Source organism: Ambystoma mexicanum, chromosome 11 (genome assembly GCF_040938575.1).
Source record: "Ambystoma mexicanum isolate Mex_15411 chromosome 11, UKY_AmexF1_1, whole genome shotgun sequence".
NCBI classification, from domain to species: domain Eukaryota; kingdom Metazoa; phylum Chordata; class Amphibia; order Caudata; family Ambystomatidae; genus Ambystoma; species Ambystoma mexicanum.
Window position 1 is genome coordinate 1,169,026,838 of NC_090934.1, and position 18,289 is coordinate 1,169,045,126.

General features: G+C 47.3%; 1 protein-coding gene across 11 annotated transcripts in view; it reads right to left on the minus strand.

The window, feature by feature from the left end:
• The window catches only part of TLN2 (talin 2), a 7,472,684-nt gene that overhangs the window by 5,458,611 nt on the left and 1,995,784 nt on the right, over window positions 1–18,289 (minus strand). For all 11 annotated transcript variants that reach the window (XM_069624483.1, XM_069624482.1, XM_069624486.1 and 8 more), the window contains one exon: window positions 5,208–5,321. In XM_069624483.1, the coding sequence (XP_069480584.1) occupies window positions 5,208–5,321 (114 nt within the window). The remainder of the gene's footprint in view (window positions 1–5,207; window positions 5,322–18,289) is intronic.

Genomic DNA, 18,289 nt, shown 5'->3' on the forward strand with positions numbered 1-18,289 from the left:
TGGGCTCTCAGCCGGCTTGGCAACTGCCTGCTAGCCCGTCCATGAAAGTGCATGATGCAGCCGGAGAGCCACCTGGTGGTGTAAGCCTTCTGAAAAACTGAGAAGTAGTCCGAAAACTCTTCGTACATGCCACATAGAACTTCAAGGCATGAGCAACGTCCAGTGAATGCAAGACCCTCTCCGCTGGCGACGGCGGATTTGGGAAGAAGACAGGTAACACCAAAGGTTAGTTGAGGTGGAATTCTGACGGTACCTTTGGCATAAAGGACGGGTGTGCTTGCAGTACTACCCTTGAAGTGGGGAAAGGCAAGTAAGGCTTCTTGCAAGACAGGCCCTCGATCTCCCCGACCCACCAGGCTGAGGTGATAGCCACGAAGAAGGCCATCTTCCATGAGCGAAAGAATCTTGAGCGGGACTTGATGCATAGGCTCAAAAGGAGCATCCATGAGCTTAGTTAGTAATACACTGAGCTCCCAAGCTGGGGCAGGAGCCTTCACCAGCGGAAATGTCCTGAAGAGCCCCTTTAGGAACTCCTTGATGAATCTGTGTGACCTCAGCAAAGGTTTACACAGAGACCTGGTGTACCGGGATATGGCGGCGAGATGCACCTTGATAGAGGCATGAGCCAATCCCGCCTTGGCCAAGGAAAGCAAGTAGGGCAGAAATTGCAGGGCTGAAACACGCAGAGGGGTAATCTTCTGAGCCTGGCACCACACATAGAAGTGCTTCCATTTATGGCTGTAGCCCTTCAATGTCGACTAGGCTCTGGCCCTGGCCCTGGCCAGGATGTCATTACATTCCACAGGTAAAGCATAACCTCCAAATTGTAGGGCTGCAGGAGCCATGCCCTCATGTTCAGCGACTTTGGGTCGTGGTGCAGAATTGCCCCTCCCTCTCTTGTGAGAAGGTCCGGCAACAGTGGGAGCCTGATGGATGGGGCCACTGACAGACGCAGCAGGTCCGGGTACCAGATCTGATGCGGCCATGCTGGGAAGAGTATTATCCTGCAATGGCACTGTCTGGGTGTGGTGATCACATGTAGCAGGATTGGAAATGGCAGAAGGGTGTACTGGAACCAGCCCTCCCACGAGAATGAGAATGCGTACCCCATACTTCTCGGCTGAGGGAACCTGCTGGGAAACTTCTGGCACTTGGAGTTCGCAATCGCGAAGAAATCCATCTGGGGTTGGCCCCATTTGTCGAACAGAAGTTCCACCTGATCCTGGCGAGAGCTCCCACTCGTGGCAAGAACGCAGCTCCCTGCTGAGTGGGTCCACAATGGTATTCTTGATGCCCGCCAGGTGAAAATGGACAAGGAGCATGTTTTGACGAATGGCCCAGTGCAACAGCTCCTGGGCCTCCATGGAGAGTGCTGGCGAGCGGGTTCCCTCTTTCTTCCAAATGTACAACATGGTGGTGGTGTTGTCTGTGAAGGTCCTCACCACCTTGCCCACGCAACAATGGCGGAAAAGAATTGCAGGCCCAGAATACAGCCCAAAGTTCCAGGACGTTGATGTGGAGGCCCTTTTCCTCCAGTTGCCAGAGGCCTCTGGTGTGCAACTGTCTGGTGTGGGCTACCCAGCCCTCTAGAGAGGCATCTGTGGTGACTGTCTCCTGGTAAGGCGGAGTAAGGCGGAGCTTGAAACGGAGTCCCATGGATGAGATGCAGCCGTACACCACAGCACTGTATCATTGAGGGAGATCTTGTCTGCAAAGGTCCCCGATACTTGCATCCACCTTGCATCCTGGAGAGGCCTCATCTGAGGTCTGCAGAGACGGACGAGGCTGATGCAGGAGGACATCATGCCCAGCAGCAACGTGATGGCCCACACCATTGCCATCTGTGCCGATAACACACACTGTACCTTGCCTTGCATGGCAACCACCCTTTCCTCCCAGGGGGATGCTAAACATGTTACTGTGTTGAGCTGGGCACCCAGAAACAGCACGTCCTGAGATGGCATCAAGCAGGACTTTGGATAGTTTATGGAGAACCCCAAATCTGTCATCAGACGTACAGTCCTTGATGTGTGCGGTATCACACAAGCCAATCGTCCAGTCAACGGTATACGTGGATACCCTGCAGACGAAGGTGTGCTGCCACCGGGGCCAAGCACTTCGAAAAGATCATCAGGGCTGATTTTAGGCCAAAGGGCAGAGCCTTGAACTGGTTGTGCTGACCCTGGACCACAAACCATAGGAATTTGTGGTGCTTCTTGTGAATGGGGATATTGAAGTAGGCGTCCAGCACCCATCTGTCAGTGGGGATCTTCTGCAATGCGATGACGAACTTAGGGGTGCATAAGTGGGGGCCAGAGGTCATGGCCAGTTCAGGCCTGCTTGGGGGTCAGGGCCCTGCCCTGTGGTTCGTGCCGATGAGGTCCTCCACTGCCTTGAGAGTGGCCCCTGTATGCTTCTTGAGTGGAGGAGTGCAAAGGCTGTTGGTACGGGGAGAAAATCCCTTGGAAGATCTGCTGAGCTTTCCTCTGGAGGAATGAAAGGATGACAGTCGACGTTGTTGCAGGGTTCCCAGGGAGCGTGCTGTCTCAGTGTCGGTCTTTGTGGGTTGTAAAGACTCAATGGCCTTGCCGAAGAAGTTTTCGCTGTCCAACGGCATATCCAGCACCGTGATGTCCACCGCCAGTGTGATGCCATGGTCCGAGGCCACCTCCCCCTCTTGATACAGCTCGAGTGCCTCGTCCTTCTTGCCCTCGGGCAGGAAGTTTAGAATAGGGCCCAGCTTGTACCATAGTTCACGGTCATACCGTAAGAAAATGGCTAGTGTGTTAGCCACCTTGATGGTAGTGGCTGCTATGTAGATTATTCTCTTTCCAATTGCATCCAGCTTCTTCCCCTCCTGGTCCGGAGATACCATGGTTACCGATGATGGGTTCGCCCGAGCGCTTCTTGGCTGCTCCCGAGACCACTGAGTCGGGCGAAGGCCTTAAGCACCTGGGAGCTAAATCCGGTACTCTATACTTTTTCTCCAATCTGTCACGCTTGGGCAGGGCCGTGCTGGGGTTCTTCATCAGCACCAGGCCCTCCTCCAAGATATCCAGGAAAGGAACGTACATGATGGTCTTTCTTTTGGACTCGCGCCTCTGCTACAGGAACCCTTCCTTCTTAGTTTCCTCAGGTATTAACTGAAACAGTTCAGAGGCTCTGAACATCATGGAATGAAAGTATCCAACCTCGTCCGGTGGGGAGGCCATATGGGGGTCGCCTGCTGTGGTGTTTCCCCATCAGCTGGCACAAAGTCGTTGTCCTTGTTGGTGCCTGTAGCCGTGTCCATGAGCAGAGCCGGGGCTCCGGGTGGAGTCAGGTTGCGACGCAGTGGTGGTGGTGGTGGTGGTGGCGGAGGGGGTTGGATGCGGTCGGAAGGCCAGCACTGCCCTTAGACTTTCTCTTCCAACAAGGAGGGCTCAACCTCGGAGGCTCCTGAAGGTCCTCTGGTGGGGCAGGCCCTGGTGCAGGGGGCATCCTTTGCTGGATCTCCGTGACCAGTGTGTTTAATCTCGTCAGAATATCCAGCAACACGTCCCTCAGAAAGGGGTGAAAGGAGCCAGTGGCGTAGGTTCTGGACTGATGCCCCTCCTTTTAGGTGCAGGGGACGTAGGCTCACCATCCTCAGATTCTCCTCCTTCGTGGTCTGTATAGTTGCTGTCGTCGGAGCTTCTGCTCTGGTTGTCCTGGAGCAGCACGTGAGTCCCCCTCCCATGGAGATTCCACCCACGTGCCTTGTCCTTCTCTCTTATATCCTCCAGAGGCTTCCGGGCCGATGCGGTTGCAGGGCCTTTCCCCAACCCTGGGGTGCCTGCTGGCTTTGTTGCTGCCTCCGCAGCTGTATCACACCTCAGGGTAGGGACACATGTGGGGTGGATGTCATAGGCACCACCTTCATGGAGCCGCTCGCATTCAATACTGTTGCGGTGGACATTGTTGATTATGTGCCCGTTGAGGCCCTCGTCGACAGGGCCTTCGTCAAATCAGTTGACTTAGAAGGCTTAGAGGTCTTAGTCAGTTTAGACAGGTCCTTCACCGACTTCTCCTTCATCGATTTGTCCGCTGATACACGGAGCTTGGACGGGGTTAGGGACTTTCTCTTAGAAGAGGCCCCTTTCGTCGGTAGGCTCACTGTGGGGTCTGATTGTGATGGCGGTTGCGCTCTGCCCAACTTGGGACCCACATCAGCAGTGAACCCAGCTGAGCCAGCATTGCAGAGCTTGACCATTTCTTGTTCCCCCACGGGCAGGGAGTCCTCAAAGGATCTCAACCGCCTGCCAGAGGTAGTTTGCTCCTCAGACCGGCCTCTCCTGGGTGAGCCAGGACTCTGCCAGGCAGCTGAGTCAGGGGCCTTGCTCGATTTGAGCCACGCTGCCAGCCTGCTGTATCAATCTTTCTTGGGTTTCTTTGCAAAACCACGGCACCCCGCGCATCCCTCCTCATCGTGGTCAGATGCAGACAATATAAGCATTTATGATGTTGATCTTCCATGAATACGTTCCTTAATCCAAACTTCACGCAGAGTTTGAAGAGGCTCCTGCTTTCCTTCTTCTCCTCGGACATGGTTGAAAGGCGCGAAGTAGGCCCAAGGCCGGGCCTTCTTGAAACTCCGATGGACGATCTGACGGTGGATGAAGATCTTTGCCGGCAGTGGATCCCTGCTGTTGGTAGCTGTCCTTTGTTCGAAAACGATAAGCAAAAATCTGTCCAAATTATTCAATTTTCTATGGAAAAATACGAAATTGCACAAAAATTGCTCGGAGAGCAACGTGAGGACTCCCAACACTGCCGCATGCAGTAAAAAGCACAAGATGGACACCAGGGGTGGAGCTTAAAGTGAGGACTGTCATTGGATGGGGCATTATGACCCAGAGGACAGTTACTGGTTTAGTGGAGACATACCGTTTTGAAGTGAAAGGGTAAACTGTCTTTTCTTTTACTGAGTATTCCCAGCCTGACAACGGGGAATATTCATAAGAATGTGAATCCATGCTGGAGAATTGTTAACACCCTAATGTGGTATCATGATGCCTTATAGTGCTTCACCATAATTCACAGTAAGTGCCTGCAGCTAGCAACATTTCACTGCAGAATGAAACTTCACTTTGTTGATACAGATAATAATGTATCTTCTGAGGCCTTAAAGACATTCATTGATGAATGAAGGGTAGTTACAACATGACACCTTTAGGATGTTTCTTTACCTGAAGGAAATTCTGGCTGGAACTGATCAGAGCGAGCTGAGCACTGAGGTCTTCTGCCTGAGCTTGACTTCCCCTCACTCCTTGTACCAGTTGAGGGATGTGATCGGCAACTACCTGCGTGGACATGGGACACACAAAGAAATAAAAACAAATACCTCGCAAGAATGCCTATAACCAAAAAGACACAGTCACCCATGAACACATTTTTTGGCAGGATTCCAAGGTTTCACAATACAATTCTCAGATTTTGGAACTTTCGTAATCTGATAAACCTATCCGAGTTATATGTTTAGTCAATGCTAGCACAACAGAAAAATCTTTTCAGGAATGCTATTACAGACTGTGCAGCTATGGCAGATGTTGGGCCTTTTAATAAATGCTGACATGAACAAGGCAGGGACGTCATTTCACCAAAATGCCTGGGGTAGCGGAAGTGACATCACATGACCCTTGACCTATGACGACATCGGATGAAGTGATGTCATTGACCTTTCACCCCTCTAAAAAACAGGAAGTGGCATCACATAGCATTGTTTCTAAGTACACTACGAACAATATGATTACGATATCACTGTATGATATGATATGATATGGCATTTACAACGTGCCTATACAAGGCATGACGAGGCAAGGGAGGGGGAACAAAGGGAAGACAGAGACAACGATCTTACTAGGCAAGGTGACATTGAGATTGCGCAAGTGCAGGGGAGGAAGGAGGGGAAAAGTGAAGGGGAAAGGGGAGGGGGCAGTGCAGTACATGGGATCACACAGTAAAAACAAATACAATAAAAAAGTGCAGCCAGCTGGTGGCAAGTGCAGAGAGTAAAGTGATATACATTTCATACAAGAATGGGTCACCATATGTATCGTCAATATCAGTGCGTATAGGCCCATATTACCAAATCACTGTGAATGCAAGCAGACATCCTAGGCCAAACGATAATGATGTGCTATTATATAGCACTTATGCTTAAGCACTTCATATAGAACAAATGTACAATATCACCCAACCTGTGTTGGTACTCATTTATCAACCTCAGCAGGTTGAAAGGCTGAGTTAACCTTGCTGGGAGTCGAACCTGCAACCTGCAGATCATACACACATTGCAGCAGCCAGCGCTCAACCCATTGAGCTATTTTACCAGCTATAGCCATCAGAAAACCAGCCACTCCAGAAACAAAGATCCACATGCTGCTGGCCACACCCCATGAGCCTCAATCTAAAAATATATATTTATATGTATTTAATTCTTTTTTTTTAGGGGTAGCAAGGGAGACCACAGGGGTAGCAAAGAAGACCTCAGGAGTCACAGTTGCGACCCCTAATCCATGAAACAAGGAGGTTCAAGGGAATGTGATGGGTACGGCACTCTATATAGCCACATTGTTATTGATCATAAACATCGTCTGGTCCTCTATCCATAACTTTCACAATGCATTGTACATTAATATTTCCCTGCATGTGGATGCATATTTCATGAAAGCGCATCCCCAGTACACTTATATAATGTAAACTCTCATGGTGTTGTCGGAGACAAAGGGAAACATATTTGGCATGTTTGAAAAAATATTTACAAAACAAAGGCAACATGGGATCAGAAACAACTTTGGCGGTAGAGTGGTTAAATATAGCATAGCCTCTGTGCGTATGGACATCAACTATGTACCTGGCCCACCACCCCTCCCCTCCTAACTCCCCTCCTAACTCCCCATATCCTTTCCCACTTTGCGTCAGAAGCATCCTGTGCAAATGCCATGCATTAAAAAAAATACAAATTACTACCTGTAAAAAGGTGACACTTTTGGAATGCCAATGTTAAGGTACAAACACTTGTTTCAAATGAACTATTTCCTCTACTACAAATAAAGTCCTTCATACTGCATTGCTGTTCACAAGGCTCCCCTTCATGATAGCATGGATGTGGAAAACCTAATATTTAAAGTAATTGTTGTGAAGTAGTGATGTATGGTGAGGTAATGTTATTTTTTTGTGATGGGATTTTTTTTGTATTAGATAAATAGATCATGTTTTGTGTGTTTAGACCTTGACATGGATCCATGTCTGCTTTGTGCCAGACTGTCAATTCTGTTTCAACAGATTTATTCAGGAGTCAATATAGTCAAGGGTTACAATAATAACTGGGAGCCAAAAAAAGTTAACCTTAAGATTGGGCATGTCGGCTTCTTAACAGGATCAACACACTTCCCAGGTTCCCTTCTGGAGTGAATGACCAAAACCATGCAAAAAATATGAGAAGGCGGTCTGAGGCTTGTCAATCCGGTTCACGTTGCATTCTGGCTGCTTACTAAAAAAAAACATCACTCACAGTCCAGGTGTTGCAGTGCCCCATACTTCTTTCATCATCTACCTGCTTTCCTGAAAATGCCACTTGATTCTTCTTTTGGGGCTGTGCTCTTAGTCCCGAGTTCCAGTCGTCAACCACAAATTAGGTTGTGCTAGGTGCTGGTGTAGGCTATGGTTCTCACAGCAGCCCAGGGGTGTAGCCAAGCAGAGCATCCCAAACTGGTTGTACTGGGTTCCCCTAGTAAGTACACGCAATAGTTTGCTTGTGTGCGTTTTCTTGCTTGTTGTGAAACAAGGTAATTCAAAGGGCCCATACTTTTTAACACTTCATGTGGTCCTCTCTATCGGGCCAACATTTGGTTATCGTTGATGGGCAGAAAGGCCAACACCTTCTGGCTGGAATGTTCTCCTCTTGGCCTTTCCGTTGTATTGGTTTTCTTGTGGCTGTCAGATTGATCCCAGATTCAGTTCTGCCCCTTCTCGTAGGCCCCACCAAGACATCCATTTAGCTCGCCCACATATTCAGTGAACAGTTTCTGCTCTGGCTGTTCCCATTCTTCTCAGACTATATCCGATATCGTTCTGGGCTGGTGACCGAACAGCAGTTCGCATGGTGAAAAACCTGTTGATGATTGAAGAGTATCCCACAATGATATGATATGATATGATATGATAGGTTATTTATAACGCGCTTAATACCCAGAGGTTTCTAAGCGCGGACCCAGGGATCGAACCTGTGTTGCTCCGTGTCGTCTTGTTTCCAAGTCGAGCACGCTGCCGCTGAGCTATCCTCCTGGGACCAATACCATTAGGACAAATGATAGTGCTTGTTCCTAGTTCTTTTCTTCGCAGCCGTTATCCATCTGAGCATTTGTTTTACTGTCTTGTTGTACCTCTCTACAAGTCCGTCCGTTTGTGGTGATAAACAGAGGTTCTTATCTTCTTTATCTGCAGTTGTTGAAAGACTTGGGTCAAGACAGTGGACATGAAGTTTGTCCATTGGTCAGTTATGATTTCTCCTGGGATCCTAACATGAGCACAGAAAGGAATGAGGTGATCACATTACAGTTACACAAAGGTGCCCTTAATAGGAAAAGTCTTGGGTTATTGTGAAGAATTCTAGGGATCCTCACTGAAACCCTGCCTAAAGTCTCCTCTCAGGTGGCCAAGGGAAGGCAGACACTTCCTGATCCCAACCCTGGGGATGGCGTACTACAGGAGGATCACCTGAAAGGAGACAGGACCCAGGGTGGTGAGGAGGTTCCATGGGATGAGACACTATTTTTCCTCTGCAAGGAAGAATCTCTCTAAAGTACCTTAAGAGGTAATGGCTTGTTGTTTTAATGTCCCCAACTCCCATGTTGGTTCTCGAGTTGCAGACTTTAATGCTGTAAGATATGAGCAGACTTTACCAAAAGAAAGATCCTTTTTGGTAACCCAAACTAAACACCTTAATCAAATGCAAGGGTATACTATAAAGTAATATGGAAATCTTGTCTTCCATAGACTAGCTTCCTCTGTAAAGGCTATTCTTCATAGCCCCTCTCTTAATAACTTTAGGGGAATTAAACCCACCCTTAAATCCAATTAAAAAATATCAAAACCTAACTTTGTGGAAAGAAATTACAAGTCCCAAAATCCTAGAGGGACTGACATGAGGAAGAGGGCTGAAGGGGCATGCAGATTGTAAGCGACTTCAATTCAACACTACAGCTAAGTCAATGCCTAGTCTGGGATGCTGATGGAAGCCCTTATTGATGTATTTTTATGTCCAGTTCGTTTACTCTGGATGACAACCCTTATATAACACCCCTCTCTTAGAGTCCCCCTGACCCCACTGAGCCAAGAAGTAGGTTTGTTTTGCAAATTAAAAGGTTTATTTGAAAATTAAACTATATATATATATATCACACTTTTATAATAACTTAATATTTGATAGCACACTTGTGAAGATGATAGTGATCAACAATTGATAATGTTACAGTGGTACACTCTTTTTGATGGCTTAGAAGTGATATAGAGAGGATAAAGTAGCTGAGAATGCTTTTATGGCTTCAAGGACAATGCAATGATGAATGAAAATGCAGTACAGAAAATAAACTTGATATGACTTCAACAAAAGACAATGTAATCACTTTTCTTTGACAATTCACCCCCCCCTTTATGCAAGGTAAAGAGATGGGAGGAAAGCACACAGTTCTCAGGAATGCAATCAAATATAATTCAGTTCCCCCCTAGCAAGCTTAGAGGAAAACAGGTACGAGTCTTGAACACAGGCAATATACTTTGATGTGGTTGCAATTAAGTGAAAAATATGCGAAAAATGCTTTTAATTCCCTATAGGAGGTTCAGGGTAGGTGATAGCTACTTTGTATTAGTTCAGGATCACTTTAGCAATGCTCTATGAATGATTGTCAGATTGCAAACGAATTTCAGCAAAGGAAAGCAAGGACAAATCTTTTTACACGTGGCTGAAATTAAGCAAAATGTCAAATCGCGGCAAATTTAGTCGCGTGCGTCGAGCGCAAATACGGAGGGAGTATGGGGAGTAGCAAGTCAGTTTGAAAAGCTTAGAATCTCGGCTTCAAAATAAAAGTTAAATCTCGCTTCTTTCACAAACCGTTCCGGAGATACGGCCGATTTAGTAAAGGTAGTTTTTCGGATTTGAAATTTGAAAGCTCAGAATGACAGATGCCAGTTTTCAGGTTTAAAGATGACAGAATGACACGATTCTAGGAGGCAGTTCTAAATAGCTTAAAATAGTTTGGATTAGATTATTTTAAACTAAGAGATTGGGTTTTGCACAGTTCTGGCGGTACTCACACTATATTTTGGACAGGAATGCGACTTCGCCACGGATCGGATCAGGATTGGACTGCAGTTCCCTCGCCACGGACGGTCTCTGCCTGGTTCTGCTCACTGGATAATTCTACCTTCTGGGTCAGCTCTGCTAGCGGCACTGCACAGCGGTCTGGATCTCTGGTTCTGACAAAAGTTCTCGGCACTGGACGGCGGTCTGGTCTCTGGTTCTGATAAAAGTTCTTGGCAAAAATTCAAACAGCTCACCCGGCTGTTGAATGGTTTGCAAATGATTTGGAGGCCTGCTGAAAAGGATTCAGCTTGTGGATTCAGGCCTCTCTGCTACAAATTCTGGAGTTAATTTCTGGTCTCTGGAGATTGATGTATTTGAAGTCTGGATCTCTGGATGTGAAGTCTGAAGTCAAAATGCTCCGCAGAAAGTGAAAAAGAAAAGTGTCCAATCTGGCATCCAGTGGCTCTTTTTATGTGTTTAGAAAGTGGGTGGGTCGGCTAATTCTGCATGCCCAACCCTCTCAACTTATCATTGGCCAGTTCCTCCTCTCTTCCTTGATTGGGGGAACTGGGTTGTGAGTCAGAGTGATGAGGTAGGTTCACGACCTCTAAACGTTTCCAGATTTTACACAAATGTGCAACAGGGATATGGGTTTCAGATGATAAAGTGTCAGATTTTTAACATGCATACATTTGGAGTAACAACCTTTTTTTCCGCTACTATCCCCAAGAACATACCACAGGGTCCTAACACCTCTTAAAAGGTGCACAGAAAAATCACAAGAATGATGATGTTATTTATATAATTTTTACAAGTCCGCACTATGAATTATCCATCTTTTTAAAATTATGCTGTGGCCCCAAACGGGTGTGGTTTTCGAAAGCACATGGTGGAATCTCTGGTTTATCCACTTCCCCAAGCTCAGCTTGCTCACAGATGCAGTGCCCCTCCCAGTTTCTCCCAAGAGGAAGCCATTTTACGACCCCCCCCAAATTAACATTTGTCTGAGTCCAAGACAGGGCTTTGTTCAATTTCCTGCAGTCTGCAGGTACCACTCCCCTAATTCCATCAGAGAGGTGTCATCTCCTTTTGGCAGGGGCAGCAGGATGCAGCCAGGCCTGGGAACACAGCTGCTGAATTCCCTCTCCTGTCGGGGGTAGTTGTCAGGCAGAATCCAGTTTCATTAAGCCAGGCTTCAGCTAAATGTCACTTTTGTTCCCAGTTTTTCTTCATTCAAATCAAACTCACAATTTTTACACATGCAGCTAGAATGCTGATTCTAAGTTCAAAACTATGACATTTAACAGTTGCAAACTATGTGACACTCAAAAGTAGGTCATTCATTTAATTTAAACATTTCGATTTTAGTGGTTTTAAATCCAATTTCAGTTAAGCTGCTGACATCCACAGCTCAGCCAGTTTTGTTATAAACATTGTTTTGGGCTCTTCATCTTTCCAGATTTTGTATGCACACAAAACTTCATTCTGCCAGATGTCTGCTGGTGTTCAGTAAGATTTTTGAATATCCTGCAATGTTTGAAATAGGCATTTTGAGCTTGCATTCAGGGAAACAAAGGTGATTTTAAAGCGCTTTTTTTAGCCAACCGGCACTGCTGTTTTTCCTTTGGCACACATTTCACTCATGGCAGTCCTGGCCCATCATGCTTGCACTGGTGGGTGGCAGGTTAGGCAACCATTTTGGTGTGCGCACAAACTATGCGGTTTTCCCGGATTCTGGCGCAACTGTGGGCTTTTCCGCCATCTTGGATTTTCTAAGCCCACAGCACCAAATGTTGCAGCTTAATAGTCCAAACGTGGGTCAGGACACCCAACAAGCCCCCCCCCGCCCGACTGCACTTTGATTTCGAGTCGAGGAGGAGTCGGGTGCAAAGGATGTTTTGATCCACGCGCTGGTATGTCCGCATCATCTTCTTCCAATTCCGTAGATGGCACAGTCAGCATCTTTTTCTCCATCCAGTTGGATCGATCTGTTCTCCTCGCCGGTCCTGATGGGAATATTGGGCGGTACCCCGGGCCCCTCGGATCTTTGCTCCCGGTCCCCGGGTCGTCCTCCTTGGTCAGTGTCCATGGTTTCATCTCTCCTAGGATGATAAAGCAAAGCGGCAATACCTATTCGTAGACATTTTTCCACCACTATTAATGGTGTGGCGAACATATACATTTTATACCTCAAGAGACAAAGCATTCTTATTTTGAAAAACAAGATATAATTCAAAGACAGTTGCATACAAGAATCATAATATTTTAGAGACTATATGTGGGATATTTTAGGGTGGAACTGAATTAATCTGGAGCGGCCCCCTCTGGTATTGCAGAGGACTCCTCCAGTTGCTGCAGAGTGTGCCTGGGATGGCAACACTTTAGCTGATTTATATGTACCCACTTGTCTTCCCCTTCCGCCAGACTACCTTTGGGGATGCAGATCTTATACGCTACTGGGGAGACCTTGTCTATAATTTCAAACGGTCCCTTCCATGTAGGCAAACATTTTCGCTGTTTGGCCTGCTTCCTTTGGAAATTGTATAGATAGACCCGGTCTCTCACAGTATATTCCTTCCTGGTGGTCTTCAGGTCGTAGTGGGTTTCCATACTATCAGCTGATCTTTCTAGATTCCGCTGAGCATAGGCAAAAGCATGCTGAAGGTGTTTCCTTAAATTCTCTACATACTCATGAGTTGTGGAGGCATTTATTAGTGTCTGCTCTTGGGTCCTGTAGAGCAAATGCTGGGGAATCACCATCTTGCGTCCGGTCATCAACTCAAATGGTGACATTTTTGTTGCAGATGAAGGGGTAGATCTGATGGCTATTAGGACCAGACGTAATCGGATATCCCAACTTGGCACAGAATCTGCCACAAACTTTTTTAAGATGCTCACAATGGTCCGGTTGTAGCGTTCTACTGCCCTAGAAGAGGCTGGTCGGTAAGCAATATGTAACTTCCTTTTGACCCCCAGTATCTCCCACATCTTTGTCATTACTTCACTGGTGAAGTGGCTACCTCTGTCTGACTCAATCCTTTGAGGTAGACCAAAACGGGAAAAGATGTGGTTAATCATCAGGGCAGCTGCTGTTTCTGCCTTGCAATTTGGGGCGGGGAGACATTCCACCCACTTGGTAAACAAGCATGTGACGGTCAACATGTACTGGTTTCCTCTAGACGAGCGAACTACAGGGCCTACATAGTCAATTTGCAAATCTGACCATGGCAGTGTCATTCCCCTCTTTTGGAGAGGCGCCCGGTGTGTGAGGGATGTTGGCTGAAATTGTGCACACACAAGACATCCCTTCAAGTATTGGTTGAGGTCCTGGCCCATATGTGGCCAGTATGCAATCTCTCTTAAGATTTCAAGTGTTGTATGAAACCCCCTATGACCGGCGGTAGCCGCATCATGGGTGTGACTTAACATCAGGCTTCGGAATGAGGTAGGGACCACCCACTGATCATGGCCAGCTTGGGATTTCCTTACCAACAAACCGTCTTGGATTCGGAACCATTTTGGACATTTCATCAACACTCTTAGGTCCTCTTTCCCAATGTAATCGGTATCCGTCAGGGGAAAGTTCTCAGGGTCCTCAATGTGTTGGTAAAACTTACCAATTATTGGGTCCCCCTTCTGAGCTGTAATCAAATCAGCATCAGGGGTTTCCTTACTCCATTGTGCAGTTGAAAGATCATTGTGAGCATTTGTCTGGGACCTAGTGATAGCAGTGACCTGGATTTCCCCCAACAGGGACTCTATTTCTATTAGATCCCCTTGGATGGCCCTGGTTTTGGCCAGCTGATCAGCTAAGTCATTTCCAGTTTTGTCTGGTCCCTCTACTTTGGAATGACCCTTGATCTTTTTCCAGTAGATGGTCATCCCCTTCGATGTGACCAGATCATCAATATTTTGGATTAACTTCCCATGTTTCAGGGGTTTGTTATTAGCACATAACATGCCTCTGGTTTTCCAATTGACCAGGTGCTCCACGAACCCGTTCCGTACATAATCCGAATCTGTGATTATGACCAGTTCGTGGAGTTGATGTTGGACAGCAGTGAGGATGGCCTGATGCACAGCCATCAACTCTGCCACCTGACTACTTCGGGGACCAATTTTGTACCCAGCGGAGGGTTCTGGAAACTCCTTCACCCATGCATTCCCTACGCCGGCCACCAGTTCTTTCTCCCCATTGTTGTCAACATGGTAAGAGCATCCATCCACATAGACAGCGGGCATTCCCTCACACTTGTCTTCTTCAAAGACTTTGTGTGGGGAATTAAGGTATGCCTCCATGTTGTCCTTGATTTTTAAGATTACTTTATTGACCTTGTCATGATTTTGGTATAATACTGCCGTCAAGCACGTATTAGAGAACCCTGTCTCCAGGAAGAACTCCTTGTTTCTGACAGGGTAAGCTAGGCAAGGCGCTTGTGAGAGGCTTCTTTTGAGTTGTCTTACTGCCTTGGATTGTTCTGGACCGCATTCCCACTTGCCCCCCCCCTTCAAAAGATGAATCAGGGGTCTGGTGATCTCTGCGTAGCCCTCAATGAACTTTCTGCTGTAATTAGTCAGTCCAAGGAGGCTCCTTAGTTCCCGCAGAGTTGTGGGGTCTTTCAGTTTCTGAAGTGCTTCCACTTTCTTTTCCTGGGGACAGAGACCCTGAGGAGTAATCTCATGCCCCAAGAAATTAACACGGGTTCTACACCGCTGTGCTTTCTGAAAGGAAAGTTTTGCTCCGGCGGCCCTCAACTGCGTCAGAACATAACGGATCTCCGCTATGTGTTCCTCCACAGATTAACTTTTGATGAGGACATCATCTACATAAGCCAGGTTACCCCTTGCACCCAGGTCGGGCATGGCCTTATGTAGGAAAATGTTGAATTCATTGCCGGAGTTGAGGTATCCGAAAGGAGTTCGGGTCCATGTGTACTGCTGGCCCCCAAAGGTAAAAGCCAGTTTGTATTGGTCCTCTCTACTGACAGGCACGGTCCAGTATCCATTGGTCAGGTCTATTGCTGTGAATACCTGTGACCCCTGAATCTGGGCCAGCCCTTGGTCAATGTAGGTCAGAGGCCATCGGGAAGTATGGACCCGTTTGTTGAGCTCCCTAAGGTCTGCGCAGAGTCTGCACTGGCCGTTTGGCTTCAATATTCCCAGCACCGGATTATTGAAAGTGCTGTGGACTAGACGGATTATTCCCCAGGACTCAAGGGTCTTAATTATTTCAGTAAGGGACTCCATGGATGCGAGAGGCAAACGATATTGCCTCACAAACACTGTAGTCATGCCAGGGTCTGTGGGAATTGCTGTTGTGTGGATGTTGGTGCGACCACAGTCATATGAGTCTACCGCAAAGAGATCTTGGAAATCCAAGAAAACTTGTTGCAACTTTTGCTTCTGTTCCAGAGTCACACAGGCATCAGCTAGGTTGACTCTCTCTTCCACCATCTGCCTGAAACCTGGAAAGACTTCTGGTTTTGCTATCGCAGCGGCCTCCTCCAGCTGGGTGGAGAAGTCCCTGGTCAGAGTGCTGATTTGGACTGGAGGCTTCAGGTGGGAAAGGCAGCCCTCATGGACCTGGAAAATCACCTCATCCCTTCTAAAGTCACAAGTCACGTCTTCCTTACCATAAGGGCAAGAAGTGTACACCAGGAAGTTCCCCCCATGCCGGGTAAAGATCCTGTCTGGTGTTGTATTGTCCTCACTGTCACTGTCAAAACAGTCCTTGGGGATTGGTCCTAACAGTTAATTTCCTAAATCAATGGAGAAATGTCGGTCATCAACCACCATTCCAATAATGGTGCCTGCGGCTAGAGTAATACTCTTTAAGTCGCTGTTATCCACCTCTATTGGAATGGTGTCATGTTCTATGTTGACTAATGGTGTTGGGTTTACCCCCAACCCTTGTTGTTGGAGAGAAGCATTTAGATGAATATAAGCATCAGGGTTTTTCAATTTTTGTCCTCTTTTAACTTTCACTTCCAGGGAGAATTGTCAGGTCCTTTCTGGGAAGGCGACTTCCTCTTTAATCTGAATTTCGACTGCATAAGGTAGCAATTGAGCTGACCTAAATGCTTTTTCTGAATCATCAAAGCCCATGGGATTATCCGCTAATCGGGACCAAGCTTTGAAGTTTATTAGGTCCAAATTAATGGCAAAGCGATTGAGAATGTCTCTGCCTAAGTAAAAGGCGGCAGTGACGTCTCGCACGACCCAACAATTATGGACTATGCTCTTGTTGCCAATGGAGATTTTGAGCATACACCTGCTTGGCAGGAGATGTTTGGAATTGGGTGCTTCCAGGTCCATTTCCCATTTGTCTATCAGTTTGAATGTGGGAATGGCTGGATCTTTTGGGAGTTGGCGGAACATGGCTTCGATGATGAAGCTCTTACCGTTGTTCACACACACTCGGGCGAGAACAGAGTCCTTCCCATCATTTAACTGCACAGGGATGAACAACTGATCTCCAATTTGCTGAATATCAGCCAGGCTCTGAGCTGATTTCACATCTTTCTGGACTATAGGAGTGGGAGTGTCTGATTGTGGATTGGTAAAGAATTTCAGAGTGTTTCCTTCCAGTGTGGAATACCACCTTAAACTGGAAGGAAGATTGATTTTCAGAAATAGAGAGGACCCCCCATCACCAGTCTGTTGTCCTACTGCTATTACTGTCACGTCTGGAATTTGGTTGTTCTGGAAGTGAAATTCTACTTGGTCAGAGTTTTGTTCAACCATGTGGCAGGTGCCATTTAAACTAACATGGTTGACACTGTGTTTTAATTTTATTGGTCGGCCAGTCTGGGCCCAGAGGACCTTGTTTACACAATCTATTAGGGGTGACAACTTTCTCACGGAGGTAATTCCCTAGTAAACAAGGGGTGCCCTCTGGAGTCACTACTATGACCGGGTGTTTCACCTTGTGTCGCCCAATTTTGATGTCCAAATCTGCAGTCCCCTCGACGGTAATTTCCTTCCCGTCAAAGTTCTGCAGTTGTCCAGGAAGAGAGGTGAGAGGAATGCGGTAATTCTCCCCCCTTCCTGCATTTAGTTCATCAAAGGCCCTTTTGGACAGAAGGGTAGCTTGGGATCCAGTGTCCACCAGTGCCAAAATTGTACCCTGCCCCTGTACTTGTACCGGGGCATAGTATCTTCCCTCCTTCTCCTCAAGGGGACACAGATAATGCACATTTTTGGACAACTGGTGGGCTAACTTTCTGGTTTTGGACATGGCGAGAGAAGAGATTTGGGCAGAATTCTGTGGAGAGTCTGGGGAATCTGAAAGAAAAAGTTGGCAACTGGAAATGGTTTCGGGTTCTGGGCCGCCCCCCCCTTTTTGGAGGCAGTCATCAGGATGGGTTTGACCCATGGGATTTTGGTATTGTTGGTTCTGGGATAGAATGATGGGCAGCGACAGCTCAATCCCCACATCTACCCAGTCTATTGATTCGGTTTTAGGTTCCCCTGGTTCCGGTTCTGGGCCGCCCCTGCCTTTTGGGAGGCAGTCACCAGGATGGGTTTGAACCAGGGGTTTTTGGTTTTGTTGGTTCTGGGATAGGACGATGGGCGGCGACAGCTCAATCCCCACATCTACCCAGTCTGGATTGGAATCTCTTGGGACCCATTTTTCCTTGGGAGGAGTTCCCTCATCTCTGAAGGAGAAAATACTTTTCCCAGGATCCTCTGAGGATCCCTCTCCCTCAAATTGGAAGACCTGTACCTCCTCCACAAAATGGGTCTGTTTGGGTACTTTGTTTCTCCTACCTCCCCTCTGTTCCTTGGGTGGCAGACTTTTAGGGGTAGGAGATTTTGTTTCCGGTTCCTGGTTTTCCAGGGGCTGTTTACAAGTTGGGAAGGAAGCTTCCTCCAAGGCTTAACACCCCCCTTCCCCTTGTGTCTCCTCCCTGGGAACCGGTGGGTTATCGGGGTGCTGCCCCCGTCATTGTTCTGGAGCACCAG